The sequence below is a fragment of the Haemaphysalis longicornis genome, unplaced genomic scaffold (assembly GCF_048455015.1).
Source record: "Haemaphysalis longicornis isolate Haplotype H1 unplaced genomic scaffold, Haemaphysalis longicornis Haplotype H1 scaffold_6, whole genome shotgun sequence".
Classification (NCBI taxonomy): Eukaryota; Metazoa; Arthropoda; class Arachnida; order Ixodida; family Ixodidae; genus Haemaphysalis; species Haemaphysalis longicornis.
In genome coordinates this window covers 82,021,692-82,046,187 of record NW_027526407.1, presented here as the reverse complement: position 1 = coordinate 82,046,187, position 24,496 = coordinate 82,021,692, and the positions used below count along the sequence as shown (strand labels likewise).

Below are 24,496 nucleotides of genomic sequence, written 5' to 3'. Positions count from 1 at the left end.
CTAAAATATATAGTGAGGTCAGGGCATCGAAAAATGCTAACCGGGAATGAAAGTTTTTCTAATAACCTCATTTCATCTTGGCGGAACCGCAAAACATACAGGGAAGCTTGCAGTCACGCGAACGACATGAATGGCGAAGTTGTTGTAGGTGAGCATTGCCGAACACATAGTTAAGTTTCAGTGTCATTGTTTATGTCTATAGGTCTCGTACTGATAATCGTCGTCATATCCATCAAAGACGTCGTTGTCTTCTATGGGAGTGGTGAATGCGAAGTCATCCTTACCATTTAAGACTTCCACCAGCTCTTCGCCATTGACTCGAAGCAGCGGTGGTGGGATATGCAAGTAGTCTTGGGAAGGATTGGGACGCTTGTAGTGATGCCTCCAATTACCCTTAATGGCTTCTATAAAACGAGGTGACCGCGGTGACCTCTACCAAACAGGGCATCTTTTGATCTGTAGAATTGATTGATTGATTGTAGGGTTTAACGCGCCAACGCAACGCAGGCGATGAGGCGCGCCGTAGTGGAGGGCTCCGGATTAATGTTGACCACCTGGGGATCTTTAGCGTGCGACGAAATCTCGTACACACAGGCGTTTTTGCTTTTCGCCTCCATCAGAAAAGCGGCCGCCGCGGCCGGGAATCGAACCTCTGTAGAATTGGCGCTGCAGTTTTTTTTACGGTCGGGGTGGTGCTTTACGACAGCGCTGGAATTTTTTTTTTTTTGCTAATGCCACTGCGATTTCCGAGGGCGCTCGGCGGTCGCCACGAGGCGCACGCTCACTAGCACTCGGAATTTTCTAAATATGTTTTGCGGCAACGGGCGGACTTGCGGCCTGTACAACAGCTCCTCTGCTAAGAAGAGAATTCACTTTCCCCGTTGATACGCAGTGGTTACAGGAGCCATGAAGAGAAAACAAAAGTTTGTTTTATTCGAAAGATTAGGTGTTTCATAGTACCCTAAGCGCTTTCCCGGAAGCAAATGATGCTTTATTCACTGAGTAATAAGGCAATTTAAGACAAAATTGTAAATATCCCGCTAAATTGCACATTTCGTGACGTGAACAATGGCGTCATACGAGCCGGTCCATGAGACAGATACTTAGTATGTCGACTCTATATAGCACCCACACGCGGGAATCAAACAGGAACCGGAACTCGTGCCGAAACCGAGACGGCGGCTATTTTAAAAATACTAGTAAAACCTAGTGCACCCGCAGCCCTAGTTATGGAATCGCCTGATCCGGAGAATAAAACTCTCGCCGAGAAGCTCGGGCTTGCATTTAAGAACCTCACACCACTTGAACGCTCAATGCTTCTAAGTGCACGAGCGGCAGGAGTTGTGGAATACGCGGATGGACAGGAAAGCGACCATTCCGCGATAGCCACAACAGACGAACGCCCAGCCGTCGGCACCGCTGCCTCGTCAGCCCCGTCGCGACGTACGAATACAGACTGGTACGTATGTGCCGTATTTTTATTACGGTTAATAATAGTTCAATTTCAGTAGCAGTATCGCTTATGCCAGTTGGCCGGTATCGTGTATGGAAAGCCGTTCGCGCGAGCTCTCTGCTTCGACCAGAAAGATACGAGCGTCAATGCGCGGTGTGTACGGCATTTTTACCCCAAGGTCAGAGCGCTTTGACGGCAATTTGACGAAGTCGGCGACGAGCGCCAGCATGTCCCAGGAGTGAGCTAACGTAAGAGTCCCTGCCGTAATCACTTCCTCGGAAATGAAGCGAGCACACTCGTACTTCCTTTAGCTCTCTTTCTCCTCCGTTTGCAAAGTTCACAAAACGTAGCCACTTGCTTCGCCGAGATTCGTCGCTGGGCAGCACATGAAAGGAGATCTCCTCACCGGTGGGGATGTCGCACTCCCTCGACAATTTGTCCGTACTACATAGGCATTTCAAAACGTAGCAACGAAATTTCATTGTAAAGTACTCGAACAAACTGAAGTTTTCAGTGGTTGTAAACTGGAAACGAGCTCCTAACAATAGCAGCAAGCCAACACCATTCCGAAACTGCGACGACTGTCACTATCTCGTCGCTGCTCGCTGTTCCTTACTCCCCTCGTTTCTATTTTTACCTTTGCTGTTTGGCGATATGACGGCCAACCTCCTGTGAAGGGATTACAACACCAAGCAAGGTCACGGCTGTGCGTGCTGGGACAGTTCGTTGGCCCCGAAGAGCCTCGAACCCGAAAATTCGTCTGCGCGACGGTGGCGACGGCGAGATGTCGAGTTCGGCTGGCGGTAGTTTCGGACGCATTGGCGTACACGCTTGCGTGTTTATTCGGAACTTCAACCGTTTACTCCACCGTTCTTAGTGTCATAAAAGGAATGTACAGTATGTTTAACGGGCATATAGCTCACTATGCAAACTGGTAAGCCCTGCCTAACTTGCGTTTGCTTTTGCCGGCCTCCGCCAATCGCAGAACATTCTCGTGTGACATCATAGGTTGTGTTGCGGGAAATGAGCTGGTGGGTCGCATGGTCATTCCCTTTTTTCCTAATTATGTAGCTTATTTGAGCGAAGTTTGTGTTAAAAGTGGTGTCAGTATGGTTCTAACGAGGCAATCTTTCGAATGGACCAAACTTGTGTTTTCTCTTCATGGCTCCCTTAAAGAAATAAGAAAGGGTAATGTTTCACATGTTTCGTCTTAGGTTTCTTTTCTTTCGTGAACAAATTGATTTTATTTCACCACAGTTTTACAGCGCGCCCAAGACAAGAGGCCATTCATGTAAATATCTCTGACAAATATTTGAAGTCATTCAGGGCAAGTCTGCAAATGCAAGAAAACTTTTATGTAAACAAAGCGTTGGTATATTTCGATTGGTAAGAAATCAAAGGAAATCACAGGTTGAGCCACGCACACACTTGGTGCTCTTTCAAGTTTTTTGTGAAAATGCTAACTGAAATACTTTCGCGATTTCTCATTACGTAGAATTCTCATTTATGAACGGCAAAAGTACGAGCTGACAGTCAGTACGAACGTGGCTATGTTAATAGTTAGCTCTTCATTTCGACTGCCAGCCACATTTGTAGGAATTGTAGGGGAACTTGGCCACGCATACACAGAAATAAAATGTCACTATATTCGGCATGTGATCTCCTCTTAATGCTGCTGTTGGTGAAAGCCATTTCACTGCTTTAAAGCTATGTCACGTTCCATGATTTGGAGTTCCGCCAATAAAGAAATAAAGAGGAACCCCTATAATGCGTGATTTTTAAATGACTGGTTGCGTACCGCAAACTCATATGTGTATAGAAAATTCCATCTCTGGAATGTCCTGCAGAAAAGCCACTTTGCAAATGCTTTCGGAACACATGTTTGGTGTGAAACTTGGCGCATTCCCTCTGAACGTTGTTGTCTCTGTGAAGGTTTCTGGTAGATGATCGAAATCATTTTACACTTGTGCCCTAATGTGTCATATGGGCCCCATGCGCTCGTTCTGGTTCTAGTGCTGCATGCTTCGCTCACGGGTGGCACAGTGCGGAAACTTTGTAACCTGTCGTATTTCAGTATTGAAGTCGTATTGAAGAGACCCCGTTTCTCACGCTTTCTCCAACAATTATACCGATTTTAGAAAAATAACTGTTGAGGAATCAGTAAGGGCTCAAACATCTTACACGTATGCTAGATTGCGGTGTTAGGTGTATAGCATAACTAAGAAAAAACCACAAAGGCATCATCTTATAAAATGATGAGTATTTCTGCCAAACTGGTGGAAAAAGGTACTTGCTTGGAATGGCTAAGGTCAATCGTATACCTATGTGTTACCATTCCTTAACTGCGCAATCATGTAAGCGTTTTTAGAGAGCAAGTATGATACCCTATCACAGGGAATACTTTGAACCGCAGCGCCACGTAGAAGCAAAGGCGGTTCTGCAGCCGCTGAGCCTGTAGTTTTGAATTGTGAACATTACCTCAAGCCTAAAGGAAGCAACGGTAACAAAGACAGAGGATTGTATAGAGCGGCGCAAAAAGTACGCCTTTTGTGATGTCCTGTCATAATTAGTATGGACAACTTCAGTCATTAAGACAAACTGCAAAATTAAAACTATAAGGCTGCTTCCTCTTTCCTGTTAATAATCACACGAGTTGATAGCGAAGTTCGAACAATAATCATTAATTAAGAAAACATGTTAGGTGATGGCGAGTTCCTATACACTTTGCGGCCATTGATCCATGACGTAACAAAACAGTGTTCGTGCGATTAGCAGACACCAACATAAGCCATGACACAGAAGCGCGACTGGGCGATTGTACTACGGCTCTTATTTCGCTTTATCGTATCGCTCGTATTATTACATCCGTAAACGCACTCGTAAAGATCTTTTAAGTGATAACTTATGTTACGTGACCTCTGACCATAATACGTTCATGCGCTGCAAAATTGGTGTTTTTCGATATTGCTTTTGTTTTGTTATTAAAACATTTGTCGTAGATTTAATAAGGCTTTGTGCGTTCCCACAAACTACAGTTTTAAAACTGGAGAGAGTTGTTTTTTTCTTCATGGCGCCTTTGAAACACAGTCAAAACGTTGTGTCTACGTTCTTTTACTGCTGTGACCACGGCGGAGCCAAACATCTTCAACCTTTTTTAGCGCACCTACGAAGATCATGTCAGAAATCCGCACTCTTAGTTTCTTCCCGTACCCGGCAGTTTCGGTGCTGGGTTTTGCCACGCCTTTGTGCTAAGCGGGTCTTTCCTTCGACCGCGTTACCCATTCCAGCGCCGTACTCCGTTAGCTCTCACTCCGCGTCTGCTTCCGGGCAGTGGGCGGGAGACTGTTTTCGGAAGCGCTGAACAGAACGCTCACTTATACGTCGACGAACGTGAATCGGTGCGAGCCTAACTCTCTTTTCGCGCGCCTACAACCCCCATGCAGCAGACCGCACGCGCGGATCGGACTAACGAAACAAACTTCTAGCAAAATATTTATATCCACTCGGAAGCCCGCAAATTGACTTCTTTGGATACGGCTCTATTCAGGAAGCGCTCGACCACTCATAGTCTGAGGCAGAAAAAGTTGGAAGAGCCGCTGTCCTGCATCTCCGGGAATGTGTGCCCGCAGAAGTTATTTTTAGAGCTACGAGGTGCGCGCTGATTATGGCGGTGAGGTGAAGCCTGTGGGCTTCCAACAAAAAGTCAAAAACGCCTATCGGTTCCTGTCAAAGGGGTTCTCCATGTGCTTAACAAGACAACTGGGATGAAACCACACTTCCACAAGACACAGTCGTTGAAGGCGAGTTTGACTCGGGGGCTTCTAAACTTAACGGAGATTTTAGAAGCGCGATCGGAATGTACAGAGAAGTTAAAGCTGGTGTCACACTCTAAGGCTTAGAAATAAACAGGAACCAAGGACAAAAAGAAGCTGATAAAACAAATCTTGAAATACTACTTTTTTAAAAGAAAGTAGCCTTTGGACGCTTAAATCTATTTGAGGTACGTTTCGTGGGTCGATGGGAAAATACACTGATATTCAACTTGCAAATGCTGGACATCGAGTTCAATATTTTACGAATTATTTGAGTGTAGTTAGTAAGTTATTCCAAACGAAAAGCGGCTTCACATCAGGTGCAGCTGAATAGCTTGTTTACTTAAGCTGACGCAGTGTGCTTGAAAACAAGGGCTACTCGCAAGCTACACTCTTAATCTGGTTCCATATAAGTTCCAGTTAAAAAGGGTGATCCATATATTTTATGTGGATCCGAACGAAAGAATAACTGGAACGAGGCATATATGTGGATCTTATCTGGAACCGTCTGCTTGTTTTCTTTATGTTCGTGGTTTTTATCTGGAACCGAAGAAATGGGGTCATGCGATGTCGGCGGTTCCGGTTACTGTTCCACTTATGTCCCAGTAAACGGTTGGGGAGAGTGCGTTTGTATATTTTTTGCTCGTGTCTTGTTCCACATAACTCGTGCACGGCAGTGAAGTATGCACTCTTTCATGCATCAACTGGAACAATGAACCGCATATATATTAGGTGCTTATTGACCCAAGATGCACGTGCGCGTTTATTATACACGCGCACACCGCACATAAAATTTAATGAACTTCGCCGACATCTATGAAACTGCCTTGCAGCAGTTAACTTTCATAATACGGCTAAGCTTTAGTTTTAGTGATGTCCTTTGACAGAAAACGAAATCCCACTTTTTTGTCCGCGCCGTACAAAGCAATAAAAATGTCGAGGGGGGATATCTTAGGCAAAAGAAGAAATTGCAGGAACCCATTTCCAGGTGTTCTGCGGCACCCAAACTGCTTTCGTGAACATCGTATTTTTCTAATTTGAGGCGCCAAGTACAAAATCACCAGTGACTTCAATCTGAGAAGGACTAAACGTCTTCCCTTTCCCCATATGCCGTTCGGGCAAAGCCATAGCTGCTATAGCGCTGAAGAATTCGTGGTGCTTTTGTGAACATCTTCATTACGAAATACTTGTTGAGGCCATTACATTTTATGCATTTGGTTTACAAAGCTTCGCAGAAACGGCAGTTTTTGTTCAACACGCAGTCATCATCTCGCTGTGGTTGTAGTACGCGCTCAATGGTACTTAGTCCACGTTACTTATGTTGTGATGGGGTACATGCATAATGGTAACCGACTGCGTCACATTTTACACCACACACATCATGCTACGCATGCACTTATATGCTTAGAAGTTAGTTTTTGTATTTTGTCTCGTCCCGGCTAGTAATTTTCACAAGCAAAAACGAAAGCCTCTTTGCAGGAGGAGAATGACACAAAACCCGGAGAACTAAATCTACCCCGCGGCATCTGCCTTACATTCTCTATATTTTTACACAGAAATGGCGTTCTTATTTCAAATTATGCATTGCAGTATCGCGAAAATTCGCAGTGTTATCCTAATGTTGTTACTTGCCGTAGTAATTCAAGTTCACCGAATGACCTGCCTTCTACTGCTGGTCTCCCCGTTGCTCTGTTCCTGCACTATTGGTGTTCATGAAGAAAAACTGCTGGAAAACGGGCAGATGTATTATTACTCGCTAATTAGCGAGTAACCACACTGGATTCCCTATACGAAAGTAGTTTTCTATAACGTGGGTATCAAAGAGCGTCGCAGTATATATTATTGGTATTGGAAAGACTTGTCAAGAGAACGCAGTCAATAAAGAAGCGTCGTTTTGTTTTCACTGCAAAGAACGAAATAAAGCTGTCATCAAAGTTTATGCACACATACCATACGCGCTCACGGCCCGCGGAGAGAAACAACTTTAGCCCAACTAACGTGTTAAATTGGCTAGTATCTGAGCTCTTTGTTCCAGCCTCAGAGCCACGTAGACGTCCGCTTAGAGGCCTACTCCCATTTTCCGAAGCAAATATAAGCGATCAAGGGTGCCGAGCTTGTGATCTCTTCCGCGGACTGGTCACTGGCCACGGCGTGCATCGCCAAAGGCACGGAGGAAGAATACGTTGGCCGAAACGATTACGAAACGACCGCCACTTCGGTGCGGCATAGAGGAAAGAATACAAGGCAGCGCCGCTTGCGTTGATGCATGGTATAGTGGGACGGCAACGGGTACAACGACGATGAAAGAAAAACGGGACTGTGTGAACACTTTTAACGACAGCAGCGCCCCTATGTCTCAACGCTTACGCGAGCTAGTTTTTGTTCGTCCGCATGCAGCGCCACCAGTGGCCTTCTATAGCGGTTTTCTCGATTGCTCGCGTTATGCGCCTGATGTACTAAATGAACTGTCGGTCAGACTGGCGGGAACGGTTACCAGTGTTTGGTTGTGGCGTGAAACTGCGGATTTCTTCATGTCCTCGGGCTGTATTTACTGTTCGACGAAGTGAAGTTTTGCCGGGAGGCGCAAAAAAGGTCAGTACTGCTTATTTATGTTCTGGTAACGGTTGTTGTTTTTTGACTTGTTCATCACTGCGTCCGATAAACGTGCCGCTCCGCTGCCTGTTCGATGCGAGAAACGTTTGCGGCCGTTATTCACTTAAGCTTGTGTGTTTGTGGGTCGGAGTCGGCTTGAAATTTCTGACTGCGCACGTTAGCTAGTGCTCTTTAGAAAGTGGCTGGTGCGCGCATTTCTCGAGTCTGCATGTCCCCTTATGGTGTGGTGTTGCTTAGTTGTATATTGACGGTTGCTGTACCTGTCAGCGGTACTGAATCTTCTCGGGTTAGTCGCACGCTATTGTCTCACGCGCACACACTGCACAACATGTTTGTCGGAGCGTCTGTCTTTAGACTTATCGGTAATTTCAAACTTCCGTGTTAATTGCGTTGTGTTGGTCTTCTGAGAGCCATAAATTTACTGTGCTAATCACGCTATTCCGCCTAATGTTGATGTGCGTTCAAGGCGTTGGCGGCAGCACTGCTTACGTTTATCGGTGCTGTGTGTGTAGTTGTTCCTTGTTTCTTCCAATGCCTTCGATGAATTCAGATGGTCTATTTACACTAGTCAACGTTAGTTGGCTCCCTGACGTGTAGTGAAATGCAAGGGAAAGTGGTTGTCTGAGCAGTAGCGTAGTAACAAAACGTTCCTTTTGTGGAGGGGAAGGCAGGTGGAAACATGCAGAAAGTGTGGTGCCGTTTCTATGCTGTCAATGTCGTGGTAACCTGAGACCTCATAATAATTACCCATAAAACTCACGTGTGGACTATTAGAAGTTTTAACGTCACAAAGTAAGTTTAAAAATAATCCATTCCTGCCATTTTATGCTATCAATGTCAGTGGCAGCTCGAGAGTTGGAATAATTTTCAAAACGCTCGGGTGCAAAGTTGTTGCATCATGATGTGCACCAAACATTAATCCATTTCTGTTCTCCTTTGAACGTAAAAATTATACTGCAAAAGCATATTGCTACATTCTGTATTCATACTCTATGACCTGTTCAGAAAGAGTATATGGCTGACTGTGGAGACATTTGGCCCTCCACTGATAGGTTGCGACAACTGTTTTTGTTCCTCTGCAAAAAAAAAATGAAAACAAATTATTTCCTTTCTTTACATGCTCCTGCGAAGTCATGGCTGTGGCATTCACTGGCTGAAGACATCTTTGGCATGCTGAAGGGTCGTCGGGGAGAGTGGGGCGGATTATGAATGCCCTGTGGAGCTCATAAGCCACAAAAGAGTACTTTTTGAGTCGTGCATATTGTGCAGATATTCACCAGTTCGCACAGACCAAGGACAGGTGAGCTCAAAGTGTGTTCAAATATTTTCATATCTCAAATTGTTTACCAAGAAAAAATTACCAGGGCTTTCGCTGTAAAAAAGACATTCTACTTTCGTGGAACGAATCAGACATTGTTCAATATTTTCTCGTGCTCCCTGGGTAAAGCAAGGCATAAAGTTATTCTGATATTTTTGTACTGTTTATTTTCTAGGCAATAGGGCGAAGATAGACCTAAAACAATGGTACAAGGAATGCATATGACCATTTTAATTGTATTTGGACCCCTTCTTGGAAGTGTATCATCAGAAGGCAACACATTAAAGCTCTTGCACTGGATGAAATCATTGCATTCTACAAGTAAGTACGCACTGCCATTTTTGGGTCTTTCATGGCGCGTTTTTAGGTAGTTTCTTTATAACTAATGGTTTGAAACTCCTTTTCAGTGACAGCTTGGCCTGTGGCTTAAGGTGACAGTAGGAGCTTTTCGGAACACGTTAGCGAAACTTTCCTGGAAGGGCACTTTGAGACGGCCCTGGCAGAAACACACGGGTCTTAATTTTGGTTGGGTAAGCTGGCATTTTGTTTTTGCGAGACTCAATTTCTGGGTCTGTTCTTCCTAATAAAATCTCACTGTTAAGAAGTTATTGTGAACGCCAATATTGGCCATTGTGTTCACATTCCGCCTATTACAGATGCTCCAACAGTGGCCAAAAAACCACTATTTTGTATTTTAGTTTTGTAAATATTTAGATTTTACACCTTGAGAGTTGTTGCTGTAATTTGCCAGCACCACGGACACGCCCAACGTGGTTGCTGCTACAACAATACGGTTGCAACTGACGATTTAAATTTCCCGCTTTTAATACGTCCGTAGCACCAATAATACTCCCAAATACAGGCGTAGCATGAGTAATGCTTGCATTGGATTTTTAAGGGAATTGTTTAGAGCACAGAAAGTGACGTCTGCAAGAAAATGTGCTATAGTTGCGATTTATAAGAAAATTGTGCAACAGCCTAGTTCAGCATTAGTCAGCTCAACTTCTGCCTCATACCACTACGAACCATGGAGGTAATACATATCGAGAGGGAAATATTTTAGGTGGAACTAATTCCACAGAACATTTCTGCCACAGTGCGATATTTATGATTTCCTATGACTGGCCATTTATTTCTTTGGGGTAGAAACATCGTTTAGCTGTAAGTTATAATAAGCCAGCCTCACTACAGCATTCTAGGGAGCACATTATACAGTACAGAGAACATTTTTTGCAGAGAGAAGGTGTGTAAAATACAATGCCGAAAGGTGATTATAGTAATTATTATGTGATTAATAAACGAAACCTCTCAAGGATAAAAAAAACCTTATATTCAGGATACCGAGGCAGCAAAGTTGGATACTTTCCAGAATCAGGGCAATTTCATTGATTGTCTGTGGTGGTATTGTTTAGCGCACTTTCACCGTTAGCAGCACTCCCAGAAAAAAACCCAAGAAATCACTGATTTTAAATCAATTACTGTGTTATGAAAGGGGCTAAGCAACTCACTCATTTAAAGCAACCATGTAACAAAATTTTCTTGTTTCCTTGAAGGTACATGAGGTGAGCAGTAAGTCTTCTCGAGGCCCGATTATTCTGAGAGAAGGGACTGGCAGCATCAATATTGCCCGCAAGAAACACATCACGGATTCGCCGCCTGCATTGTCACTTCAGGATGTGGTCATCCTCTTCGCCGCATACGTCATCTTTTTCATCGTGTCATCATTTTCATATGGTTGTGTGCCTTTGGAGAGTTCTTAGGTCTTTTGCAGCGAGTTCTTGGAAAGCATGAGAAATTTGACAGTGCCCTGGTGTTATTTAAGTTGGAGTCTCTATTGAAATACTTGAAGTGTTCAGCTCTACTTGGGATTTTAAATTATTGGTAGAGGTTAAAGTATCTCTTGAAAGGCATGAACGAGGACAGATGAAAGGCATGAAGGGGGTGAAATCAGATGAAGAGGTTTAGTTACTGGCACATGCAAGTTTCATGTCAACTGAAAACTGAAGTCGTGCCTTATTTTTCATCATTGGCGCAATGCGCAGGCTGCCTTTGAATCTATAGTGGGTGTTAATGTAGTTCTTGGCACCGCATTGTAACGTCCTTATTATTCAAGTGTAGCTCATGAGATTTTTTTTCGTGGCAGTGCTGCTGCTGATGCAAAAGTGACAGTAATTATTTACGCAGATGGCTTCCGCCTTCATTGATAAATTTTAGTACCGTATGTGAGCTGACACCCATGACCTAGAAGAATTGAAAATGTGCGTATTTGGCTTGAACAAGTTTTCTTCTTTGAACAAAGCTTCATTTCTTGCTTGGCAGAAGCAGGGCTTTGGTCACAATTGCACTGATAGCAAGACGGGAGGGTTTTTATAGCACGCAACTGTGAATTTCACCTAAGGTAAAATGTTGAGGCTGGAAAAAATGCTTTCAAGTCTGCTTTGTAAAACTGGTCACCTGTATGATTCAACGCTGGCTTGTTTGCTTCTTAAGGATGTCTGACTTGTTCCCGCTTGAATTGATGACGTATATAATTAGTCTGCTTGTTAAATTTTAATATGTGTAACATTCTTCCAGCTACCTGGTTTGCAAAATTATATAAGATTCACGCTGGCTTTTGTGAGATTTCTTGGGATGAATTATTTTAAACAACTACAAATTGTTTGGGCAAGTAACGTGCCTTAAGTCAGGCCTTTTCAGGACGCTCATAAAGTCTATTTTGCCTACAAATAGCTTGATGTTACACTTACGTCTGGTGTCAGGAAACTACTATCTTTAATAATCATGTTTTAATGGTGGCATACTCCGACATGGTACCGCTCGTGTCAAAATGTTTTATCGTTAATCTTGGCTCGAGCGTTGTTTTCCTAAACTCTTGCACTGTATTGTTGTAGGTTTGGGATATAACAACCGTGTATGGCTTGTTTTTAGGCCTTTCCCTACAATTTAATAGCAAACTGCATTTTCCCAATCAGTTTTGCGTAAACATAGTATGGCAAGCGCAATGAGTCATTCCGCCTTTGAATTACCTTGGTTTATCTGATAAGACAGCATATTTGATGCTCACTGTTGTATAATGTCTGTGTCAGTGCCGCGGTAGACGCACACGTATATTTATTTGTGAAGCAGTTGCCCCTAACACCGTCTTTATTAACCATGTTTTTAGTAAAGGTGAATATGTGAAAACGCCACTTGGAGCCTAGTGTTATCGTTATGGTATTTATTCCTTGTACGTTGGTCATTTTCTGTGCAATTTAAAATAGACAGCTATTCAAATCTGATATGTATCATACTAACACCCAATAAAGTTGTATAGTATGTTGAAAAGCAGTGTATGAGCCATATTATTTGGTTTCGTGCGTATTTTAATGCAAGTATATTGTTTCTTTTACATGCAGCTGAAACCCAGAACAGGATTCTGCGGGTGAAGCCAAAGACTGTGTGCCGCTCTAGGTGCCTCAGACCAACTTTTATATAGAACTGTGCTCCGATAGGCAACTGTTGGGAACTGTCAGGGACCACACTGCTGCGGTGGTTTCTGCTTTCCAATTGTTGGTATCACTGCGGGTCATATATCAAGGCTGTGTTAAAATGGTGCTGGCGGTTTCCTGCTGATACCAATGCATCCGCCAGCCTTGCATATGACCTCAGTGTATACCGACAGGAAAGCAGAAATATCGAAAAAGTGGAGTCCCATAGACAGCTTCCCAATGTCTATAGGAACACCGTTTTATATAAACAGCTGGCCTGAAGGTACCTGGAACGGCGCACCGGATAAATTCCATAATCATTTTACATGGATCAATGTTCCAGTAACTTAAACTACCCTTTTATTTGGAACAGTGATCCGCATACTTTTATTTGGAACACCGATCCACATAATTTAGTTGCAAAAATATGTGGTGCACTGTTCCACTTAATTTTCAGGATATGTGGAACACGGTTCCAAATATATAACTGGAACTTTTTTGCAAAAAAGTTCCAGTTACTAAGTGGATCTTACGTGGAACCAGATTAAGAGTGTACTGTACGAGTTTAGTGCTGAAGGTCAGTTTCAGAATGCTCGAGCATCCGAATACTGACAGCTGCAAGAAAAAATATACCTTTCACTTATCAGAGCGAAAGGTTTCCCTCCAAAGTTGTAAAGGTTGACGGTTTTTGTTATAGCGGACCTAATCTAAGTACAAACGCATTCGTGCTACATGCGTACTCTGTAAATTATAATTTACGCGATATAAGTACACATTTTATTGCATGTTCCGCCGCTTTCAGGCGTGGTGTATCTGTAAGTCCGAAAAAAAAAACGTATATTTTCACTGTCATTTCCAAATGGACTTTTTTACCACACGTTCTGATTTCGTCTTAGCATTAGAGAAACTGTGAAGACACAATTTTATCTAGCTTAGTTTTTATTTATTTTAGAGGTCCCCCAATTTGGCAACTAACGCACCTTTATTCCATCCACGAAGTAAATTTTACTAATCCAGATTGCGCAACAGGGCAGAAAAACTTTTACGCTTCCCGCCGCAGTGATATAATATGGCCGGAGTGAAGTCCTACGGGCCAGAACCAAAAGGTTAGTTATCAGACTCAACCGCACGTCACATTCAATTGATAATAATAAACAAAACTAGTCCCCACAAACAATCGCACAATAATGTTTCTTATAGGTGGTTTAGGTCGGCCACCGCCAATCACACTAACAAGATTCTGTGACGTCATAAAGAATCGCCCGAAAGTGCTGGCAGGCTGCCCCTGCTTGATATTTCTTCTTCAATATCTCGATTGTTTGGAAACTTCCGGTAAATTGGTATTATTGTTATCGGGACACACTAGTCTCTTTAATGAACCAAGCATTCGTTTTGCCTCCATAGAGGCTTCAAGCTCGGAAGTGTGGTGATGCTGTTTTTGAATTTGGGCACATTTCGAACTTTTCTGCATTTCCCTTGAAACTAACGCACACACTAAACTTTTTTATACCCTTTTTGGCGGAATGGTTGTACAAATCTTGTCCATCGGCACACATATATAAAAGTGATTTGGATAAAAAATAGTGCAAGGATGATAAAAGAGTGCGCTTTTGAACACTCCAAAATAAGTGTGTAAAGTTGCTTGAAACCCTAAAATAAGGGTGCGCGCACTGCAGCTACGTGTGACAATGTGGAGCGGCTGAGCGCTCAGCATGACCTACAGACACATCCAACACGGACAAGTTGCGCTTGGACCACAAATTAATTTAGCAACAAAACGAGCGGGATGCAAGGAGAGAGCGAGTACATACTTGTAAATATATACACTCTTCTTGCTTTTATAGAGAGCTGAGGAAAGTCCTCAGATAGAGTCACTGGACTTGTTGCAAAATCAGATATTTTAGCGCTAATGTTCAAAATATGCCTTTTAATGTGAGCCTATGCAATTCAGCATGCAGATTCGCGAACACGTTTAATGTGGAGGTAGTTGTTGTGTTCAAACAGTCATAGAACCTTATTAAATACAAAACAAATATACCGCACCATCTGAACCCCCAACAAGAAAGCTGTTCATTATTTCAGCACCCTTTCTTCTGCAACGGTGTAAAGCAACAAGTTAGTGTGTTCGAAACTAAGAGAACGGGTGTGAAAGACCACCAACTCAGAAAAAGGGTGTTTAAGACCACGAAGTAAGAAAAAGTGCGTGAAAGACCTCTAACTATAGAAGTATTTTATACCCTTTTACAGAGGTGGGCTTGAACATTTTCAACAAGCGCGGGAATGTTCTGTATATCACGATGATTAACACAGTAGGAATTGGCAGAATATATTACCAGGAGGGCTGGTTAAGCTTGACCGAGGTTCGGCGGCGTTACCAAAACAAGAACAAGAAAAAAAAATTACACCCCTCTCCCCGAAGGGAACCATGAGTAGGATGTGGAGCGTAATGGGGGTTCCGTTTGCGTTTCCACTATGTTTGTTAGCCGAAATTGGTGGAAATGTAGTGAACCCCATAACGCTCATATATCCTACTCATGGTTCCCTTCGCGGAGATGGGTGTAATTTTCCTTATTGTATGCGTATATACGCTAGTGAGACGAGATTGAAGTGTTATCTAAAGGTCTTTATTTAGGTTTGCACGTCTTCTTACTTTGAGTAAGACGGCCTTATGGTCGCTGAAGGCACAGTCAGTGGATCTCGTAGCAGCGGTTGTATGAAGTCGTCGCCGTTGCAGTTGGTAAAGACGAGATCGATACACGTCCCGTGGATTGTAGTTGGGTGTAATTGCTGTTAGTGTTTGCGCTGATGCTCTCACCTTATTGCGTCAGCACACTCACTGACGGGGTTGTTGCTTCCATCCTACTTCATCTGAAGAATCACGGAGTCATGCGCAAGCACAACCGGAGTTGTTGTTGTTGTTCCTCTTCAATGGCACGTACCCACGTGGGGGATTGGCCAAGAAACGGTGGTGTGCGGACGCCGGACCACCGCCGATGCCGCGGGACATACCCCCGAGCATAAGAGGCTCCGCATCTAAAAATGCACCACCGGCAAATGGTGCGCCGCCGCAGCAGTGGATCCGGCTCTGGCGCCTGTTCGAGTGTTAGTACAAGTGGCGGATGCGTATGCGCTCCTCTTACTTTACCATTAAAGGTGAAAGTTTTTTTTGGATACTAAAACACGAAAAATTGGAGCAGCTTGAACTAGTGGTGCAAGGTTGGACAAACAGCGGAGATGGGGGTACACCTAGTTTGTCTCCCCCTTCAATCCTCTGTCAGTGTGGGGGGACACACTGGAACAGCATTGTAAAATCCGGCTAAACTTCGCCTCACCTCTCAGCACTTATTTTGGCCTACAAGTACATCGCAAAACCAAACAAAACGTAGCGAAGCCTAGCAAAATATACAAAACTTAGCAATACCGGAAGAAGCTAGGTGGACCCCCGGCTCCGCTGTGCTTTTTAGCGACTGAACACTATTCCCACCCTTCCAACACCCTGCTTAAAAGCAACGGTGTTTCAGTAGGTAAACACCCTTTTTGCCACACAAAAAGGGTGTAAAGCTACAAATTATGGTGCTGAAACATATGAAAAATACGTATCAGGGCTCAAAATACACCTCTAACACATATCTAAGCCGAAAGAAAGAACGCACTGCTTACAACTACAGTTATAGAGCTTAAGCTAAAAAAGTCCGGTAGAGTGGGAATACGTGTTTTGTGAGATTGCTGACGGTTTTCGTTAGATTCGCATTCAGCTTTGATTTAACCGATGTCATTTAGAACTGTAATTTTTGTAACACTCGACCATTTAGGTGCTAATGCAACCCACTATAAAATTACAATGAATAACACCGCGGTTTCGCCTCTCGATTAAAATACTACTTCTTCCGCGTCACAACAAATACATATCCAACACCCAGCCAACGCAGCGGCAGAACGCAGTACCTTTTGCTCGCTGTTAATTCATCTTGTCAGTGTTTTAATTATTTAACTTCCTAGCACCCTTATTACACTCATACTACACCTTTTTCTGGCAATCCTGACGTAAAAAGGTTTAGTGCGTAGCTTAACTGGCTCAGGTCAAGACTATATACGCATAAAAGGACGCCAGTATAAACAAGAAATTTCCAGGCTCGTTGTAAGCAGGGCTGACTCACACTCAGCCACCGTGAAACCCGCAACAAGGCCAGTGACCTCAGGGCAAAGAACGAGCTCAGCTGCTGGATGCCGACGGCCCCTCATTTGCATCAAGGCGAAGGTTGTCTCCATGACGGGCATCCGCGTTCTTTCCGTAAAGAGCCGGCGGCGCTTTGACCTTCAGCATTTATGAATCAATTCCAGGAGAATAAGGCAGGCCAGCGCCAACCCTGTTTGTAATAGCTGTCCTAGCTGTAATCAAGCTGCAGGATGGCTTACCTGTACGGCAGACAATGTGAGACAGGAAGATTCTTGTCTGGTCAGATGAGTGCCAGCGTAGCCACCCAAACAAAAATACTCCAGGCTTGAACTTTGCCGCCTGATGTCACCAGCGAAGAGCAGGACCAAATTCGGCGAAGCTGTTTTCACCTTTATTATATTTCTTTCACTAAACCTGACATCACCCGTGCTTCATTTGGCTTTTGTGAAGTGCAGGTCTCTCTCCCAGCATAGTACGGCAAAGTAGAGTTATCGGTGTGGTAAGCTTCCCAGTTTTACACAAGTGTCTTAACAGATGTCCGCGATATCAGCTATGTTGACTTTATTTAAAGGATTTTAGCAATGCTGTCCTAAATGTTACGTGCATTCCACTAAAGGCATTATCACTGCTAATGATTTTATGGCGCTTGGTGGGCGCGGCTTTATACGTTTGATAAAATCTCGCTTACCGTTCAACCAGATATGGCAGTGCGGACCCGAGATTTATTTATTTACTCATACTGCCGTCTTAATTTGAGAAACGGAGCTGTAGACAAATTTGCTCAGACAAATTTTCAGCGCATAGAAGAAAGTAAAATTCAACGCTACACATAATTACGCAACTGGTTTTTAAATCGGTCAGCACCGAGTCGGCGCACACACCCGTCAAGTGGAATAAGTAAATATTCCGCATTTAAAAAAGGAAAACTTTAACAATCAAGATCTGAGTTGAATAAAAGAACATTCAAGGGGTCATATCGTCTAGTACAGCCTCCCAATGTTTAATAATATAGCGGGAGGGACGACCGACGGTAATGTCAGCGCCTTATCACTGTTTTCAGCAGCGAAAAAGGCGAGCGTACGCGCACCCGCATAGGGCTGTCTGTCGGGTCAGTGTCGTATGCTACGCTGTTACTTGAGAGTGGTACACCCCACGCGACTGCATCAGAATGACTTTTTTTGTGCCTACGCTGCTTAATTACGTTAGGCGGTAGCGGAACGGACTTGCAAGATAAGAAAATACAGGCGGGGGGGGGGGGGGGGGGGGTTCCCTTAGAAGAAGAGCGGAGCAGATGACTCTCCCACAACAGATAGTTCTATGCGCGTATCCTCGCCTGTTTTGTCGGTGAACACCGTGATAAGGCGCTGACATGCAGAGCGGTCGTCACTCCCGCTATATTATTAAAGATTTGGGAGACTTTACAGCCCGCCGAAGGGGCAAAAAAAGAAATTCGCGCCGGAAGACCCTGGCCTCTGTGAACTACCTTATGGAGGCGCATGACACGGTCACAAGTGCGCAATGTTTGAGATACTGCAACGATAAAACATTCCGGTGCAAAGCGGGCGAGAAAAAAATAACCTGATTGCTTATTTGCGTCGATTTTAACTTGGCTATGTCGTTTTTGTGGTGAGGTACCCAAACAATCGATGCATATTCAAGAATGGCCCTGACAAAGGTTTTATACGCTGTCATTTAGCAGAGTTTTGTCGAGTTCCAAATTTTTCGAAGACCTTTGTTGCAGAATGTTCCGACGTGTTTGTGCCATTTTAAATTTTTTGTTGTAGTTTTACGGAGTTACTCCAACGCTGTAACACGTGTTAGACTGGCATTTTCGCTAGTATACGTAAAATAAAAGGGCTGTTTTATGTACAAAAAAATGATGGTAACGGTCTCTTTGAAATTGATATACATTCGCCAGCATTCACACCAGTTGCAAAACAATGAGAATCAATAGTTACGAAGTTTGGCAAAAATTGCAAAGACTAAGAGCAAACAAATTTATTTTCATTTGCTTCAGTGTAGCTATCTTCTTAATTCTCGGTTTGCAAACCAAAACGTAAGGAAGCGCTTAAAATGGTGCTTACCCAAACTGTGGAAAATAGCCGTGTATACAGTCCCACGACTGTCATTTCCAGTTTGGTTGAAACTTTTTTGCGCAGTCTTCAAAGCAACGAAAGGAAATCTTTACTTCAAAGTTACTTTTTAAGTTTTTGAAGATATATTATTGTTGTCATTTTAGGGTTTATGTTCTCGTATGTTTCAATCTCTAAATATTCGGAGTGCAATATTCGTCCTAGTTCCTTTCCGTGTGCTTTGCTGTAAGTTTTGTGCGACTGTTACGTGTTCGCAGTCAAGCAGAAGGCTCCAAAATATTTAACGCTGGGTTTTATAAAAAAATGAGTTGAAGCTTTAGGAATTTTGGTTCTTTAGATTGATAGATGCTGGTTTTCCTGTCCTAACCAAAAAATTCTCTATTTTTTAGCAGGAGGGCACGTTGAACAAGTGCGCACTTTGCTGTGTCAAATAAAAGCAACAGACGAAACACGTACCAAAATTCGGACGACATTTTATTTTGGATGCGTCACATGTAGGTACTCTGTACGGAAAACGACATCCACAGGAACTTTGAGCATCAAAATAAGCGCAATGTAAAATTCGTAGAAACCGGGCGAAGTCTTTTTCCAGTGAGGCTGTCAATACCTTCCGATGAACACATCAGGTAATAGAAAACTCATGGTCTGTTGCCCCAAAGTAAGGCCAATAAATTGTTTAAAATTTTATGTTACAAAAAATGATAAATTGTTCGCGTAAATCAACATTTTTTTTTCACTCCTAATAAAGCTTATTAGTTATCTAGCCACCTTTTAACGGAAATACAACCATGAAGCAGGTTCAGTACGATTTGGCACATATCAAAGAGAAACAATGCCGCACAGCATTTTATATCACAGTTTCGCAGTGACGCATGAGCACTGCAATCCTTGGCACAATACAAGGTATGAATAGCAAATAGCCACAATGTATCCGCAGCACCTCATATTGCTGTACAAATGGTGACCTGCGTCAGTCAAAAATGTTTTTTCAGACTCAGCAGGGCCCCGACTAGAAGTAGGTCTCGGCATATATGTGGAACAATATTGTAAAGTGTACTTGGGCTTATTATTTGAATATTGTCTGAAACAAAGCCCAAAGGAGACCTGAGAGGCAGTGGCAATCACGCATAAAACAGAGAAAGGTTGTTTTGATGTGATGCCGTTTGCATCAACAAAATGTTGAAAGAAAATGTAATTTACATGTGAATCAATGAAAAGGAACGTTATCGCTCTGGTTCATTTGTTAGCTTAGAGCGGGCTCGAAAGAAATGTTCAATGAACTGAAAGGAATGCCATTTTCCACTCAGTGAACGTCAGTAATATTGGCAGTCCTGGTAATAATGAAGATATAGTGAATTCCATCTTAAATCGTCGAACAATACGAGCTTTATACATATGCCGCCTCGCAGTTATCGAATAAATCCTGACGACGAAGAGCTGCAACAAAAGATTTCGCAAAATAATGGTACAGAGCACAGAGTGAGTTCAGTTCAGTGGACCGATGTTATTACGGCACGAGAAGACATCAGGAGAAGAACACAGTGTCCTTAGGCGCCTCCCCTTTCTTGAGTGCAGTCGCGGTTTATGTACACAGTACGAGTTCCACACACTCGTCTTCTTACAAGGATAAGGAGGGCCTCTTCTTGTGTCCCTTGGCATTCTTGCCAAAGGCAGCACCGAGCATCTTCGAAACGGTGACGACGGTGAGCCTTCGCCTGACGGACGTCAGAGATCTGAGGATCTTGGTGGCCAGGACCTCTCGAAGGATGCTTTGAAAGGCCATGTGGACTCCAGCGTAGCTGTCGGCCGCCGACACTTCGTAGAACTGACACTGGACGCTCAGGGACAGCTGGCGGCCGTAATCGACGTCCACTTGCCGTACGTGTGAAAGGTCCCGTTTGTTTGCCACCAGGATCGTGGGAAGGCAAGGGCACAGCTGCTGAGCCTTCTGCAGGCAAGTGCTCGCCTCCTCAAAACTCCAGCGGTCGTCGATGCTGTAGACGATCACCAGTGCATCGGCCCAGCCCACCTTGTCTTCGGGAAACTTGTTTTCCTGGAAGTACAAGAACGGCAACTCGTCACGAGACTGGCCTTTCTATACAATGTTTATTAAAGTTCGCGCACAAGTTGTAAGCTTGAGGGCAAAACAGTAGTGTTTGAGAGAAGTTCTTCAATTATAATTTGTTTTCCACTGTTCACAAGATACTAAGTCAAAATTACTTGTTTTCGTTGTGGCTTGAAGACTTACCATCCTATTTTACTTTAGGTATACATTGCCTAAATTAATAAAGCTCTTTCCTCAACCTCAGCTTCATTCAATGTGTAATACACAAAAATGTGTGGTGCAACTGGCCGCCATCAAAAAAAAACAATTCTTGTATTAAGATTCAGAGCTCTGACATTAACCCAAGCCTTGAAGTATTCACGATTACTGTCACGTGTTTTCATCGTAGTAGTAGAGATACGTACCCAGCCAACATAGTTCTCTGAAGCTGTCGCCGTCAACACATCCGAACATAAAGACTGACAAAATTTAGTTCTCCGCATAATATCTATCAATATTAATTTCACCGTGTCTATATTTTCAATGACGAGCAGATTTGCTTCTCAAACTTTTAGGAGGTGGTCACAGTGAGACTCTTTAAAGGTCAGCATAAATAAAGAGTTACCAACCTGGTTTCTCGACGTGTCGAGGATCTCCAACTCACACGTCCTGTTGTCCACAAGAACCGTGTATCTGTAGAGCAGGTCCTTCAGGGAGCTGTACTCGCTGATGAAGCGCCGTGTGAGGAATCTCACTGTGACAGCTGCAACGAGACAAAAAGGCGCAAAAAGTTGAGCATGCGATAGGCTGAAAGTAGTCATTGTTACTCGTAATAATTTCGTATCGATTAGATTCGTTAAAGAAGTCTTGTTTCGCTTTGGTACTTAATTAGAACGGTATTCTTGTCTTGTATCGGCCTCCACCACGTGCAAAATAACGTTTTTTCCGCGGTATATTCATAGGGCCGACAGGAAAGGGCGTGATTAGGATAGCGGCCCGCCTTCCCCATGCTGCCATCCAAATCACGCCTCCTAATGTCGACTTCCTGGATGGCATATAAACTGGTCACGTGGTTAGAGATCTTTGCTTCCTCCGAAGGTCGGTGAAAGATTCTGCAGCTTGGGAGCAATACCGACAAAGCCATGGTACCACAAAACCTTGTCGTCTGTTACATTTTGAAGTGAAATATGTTTCTCTAGATCGCGGTATCCCTAAAGATTGTAATGGAAAACAGGGAGCCACTACCCTTGACAATGACGTTCCGTTAATGAGATTGTGTTCTCACAGTGTGAGAAACTGTGCCAAAGCACAAGGCACTGTAAAACTTTAAAGGGTTCATAAAGCTTTTTAAAGAACGCTGAGAGGTTATATGAGACGGAGAACGCACAAAGAAACTAACGGTTGTAGCTTTTTGCCCTATCTGGTTTCCTGCCCAGTGCCCTGAATTTACGCCCCAGTTTCGCGCGAAGGGCAACAACAGAGGACATCGGGCACGCAAATCAAAACTGGTCAGCAAGCCCCGCTTTTCCTATTTACCTCCTACTCCGCTGTCACGTTGGGGGGAAACGGAGGTGGGGGGATGAATGCGGTCCAGGATTATCTTCAGACCGTGCTTTGTGAAGGCTAGAGAAAGTGTGCTTTAAACTGATGGTGCAGGGGTGAAGTCGATTTTCACATGTTCGGCCAGACGCCAAGGCCCTGCTTCGCAGGCGGAACCACCAATTACTCTTAATTCTTCTCTTGTGACCCCGACGGGGAGAGAGGAATCATCCGTCTTGAGAACGGAGGCGTGCCACAGCGAGGGGCGCAAGAAAAGCGAAGAACTGCAAACCAAAACAGAGCCGCCTTCCCGGAGTTGCGAAGCGGCGTCTGGCCTCCTTCAAGGTCCCGCCGGCGTTAGATGGAACGGCTTTGTGGCCGCGGCGATGGTAGCTGGCACATGCCATCTTTTGGACAGCGACACGCAGCGCAAAGACAGTAAACGAACCGCAATTGAAAGCTGAACAATGATACGAATGAAGGGCCGCCACATTGACAGTGCCTTGTCTCATCGCATTGCATATTACAAGATGTGCTGTCCAGGCTAAGCTAAAACACCTGGGCGCGGAATTCCGGAATAAACCGGTTTGAAATGTGTCAGCACCTCCGCTGCAAATGGCTTCAATGATCGCTCGTCGAAAAGCGCTGGTTACTGTACAAGTACCTCATACACTAGGATCTTAGGCAAAGATCCCGTTAAACGTTGCCAGTTTGATCAAGCGCTTCCACAACAGCTCCCGATTGTCGTTTTACCGGGAACATTAAAGCTATTACCTATTACTAAAACCATCTGTCTGGATCGTTGTTCACTACAACAAATCGACTGTGTACGCTGTCTGCTCGTACACGCCCCGTGAGACAGTAACGGTATAGACTTCCGGTGTATTGAATCTGTGGTCTGTTGCTGATACAAGATGAGGGGAACGGAAGAAAGAGAGGGTGAAGAGAGTAAAGAGAAATTTGCGAGAGAGTGCGAATGTGCACTTGACTGACCTGATTTGCCGACACTCCGGCTTCCCATGACCATAAGGCGGATGGGTGAGATGCCGCTGCTTTTGCGGTTCATGCCCACAGCTGCGAGAGGCATTGACGACGGTCTTCTTGCTGCTAGCAGATCCAAGACGCCGCGAAGCGCACAAGTCCCGCTCGCCGGAGCAGTCACTGTCACAATCCTCGCAAAAGCACGAGAGCGCACGCCTATCGCGACCGGTACGCGGTTAACAGGGCGCCGGCTGAACACGGAAAGGGAGCAGGAAACTGTTGCGGCTCGAACGGCAAACACCCTCTCAGTGAACTCCTCTCAAGGGGCAGCGGCCGTTTTATGGCGGGCCGCCTCGTCACGTGACCTACCGCCGCGGCCAATCGGAGCTCATGCTCGTCCCACGTGTGCCTCTGAATAAGCGCTTCGCGCGCCTCGGGGTGTTCCTTTTGGCGACCAAAAGCTCGGTTTTTTTCCCCAGCCAGGAGTTTGTGCCCGGGGCTCCCCGCTGGGCAAAGACGGCGCTTTTGCTGGTGTTTTTTGGAGGTGGCATCCACGCGGGACTCCTTCAATGCCTTTGCGCGGCCGCTGCTGCACGCGCGTTCTGAGAGCCTTCATCCTTAAGAACCGACCACGTTATCTTCACGTGGCGTTAGAAACAGCTTTTACCTCGCAATGTCTCGCTGCTTTTGTCCATGCACATTTCATGGGTTTGGACAATGTTATAACGGCCTTGCTTATATATCGCTTCCGTTGCAGTTTTTGGAAGCGCAATTTTCGTCTGCCCTTTTGTGAACGCGCGCATGTCGCCGTAAACAGTTGGGTATGCCCGTTAGACGAGGCACGGAGTGACCACCGGCTCATGCTTTACACAATCATAAAGAGAACACGCGTGCACATGGACACGGGAAACTGGTCCCCTAGAAAAGAAGAGTAAGAAAATACGGCGAAAATATAAATTATTACTCAACCCTATTTCACTTTTTTTTTAAAATAAAGAT

At 44.3% G+C, this 24,496-nt stretch overlaps 1 protein-coding gene and 1 long non-coding RNA gene across 2 annotated transcripts; one reads left to right on the top strand and one right to left on the bottom strand.

Annotated features, from left to right (window-relative positions):
- The first annotated feature begins 8,625 nt into the window (after positions 1 to 8,625).
- On the top strand, positions 8,626 to 12,064 carry LOC144141722 (uncharacterized). Its single transcript, XR_013316681.1, has 4 exons — positions 8,626 to 9,178; positions 9,372 to 9,517; positions 9,604 to 9,726; positions 10,750 to 12,064. It is a non-coding gene; the product is annotated as an uncharacterized LOC144141722 (long non-coding RNA).
- Positions 12,065 to 19,968: 7,904 nt separating this feature from the next.
- LOC144141720 (ras-related and estrogen-regulated growth inhibitor-like protein) lies at positions 19,969 to 23,794 on the bottom strand. Its single transcript, XM_077673232.1, has 3 exons — positions 23,510 to 23,794; positions 21,607 to 21,740; positions 19,969 to 20,986 (listed from the first exon to the last, which is right to left on the bottom strand). Exons 1-3 carry the CDS (start codon positions 23,601 to 23,603, stop codon positions 20,552 to 20,554), a joined length of 663 nt encoding a protein of 220 aa, XP_077529358.1. The 5' UTR covers positions 23,604 to 23,794; the 3' UTR covers positions 19,969 to 20,551.
- Between the last annotated feature and the right edge of the window lie 702 nt (positions 23,795 to 24,496).

Coding starts and splice junctions, on each gene's coding strand:
- LOC144141720 (XM_077673232.1), bottom strand. CDS start 23,603: ATGCCTCTCGCAGCTGTGGGCATGAACCGCAAAAGCAGCGGCATCTCA. Junction 21,741..23,509: donor CCGGAGTGTCGGCAAATCAG/GTCAGTCAAGTG, acceptor GTCTCGTTGCAG/CTGTCACAGTGAGATTCCTC. Junction 20,987..21,606: donor TCGACACGTCGAGAAACCAG/GTTGGTAACTCT, acceptor TTGTACTTCCAG/GAAAACAAGTTTCCCGAAGA.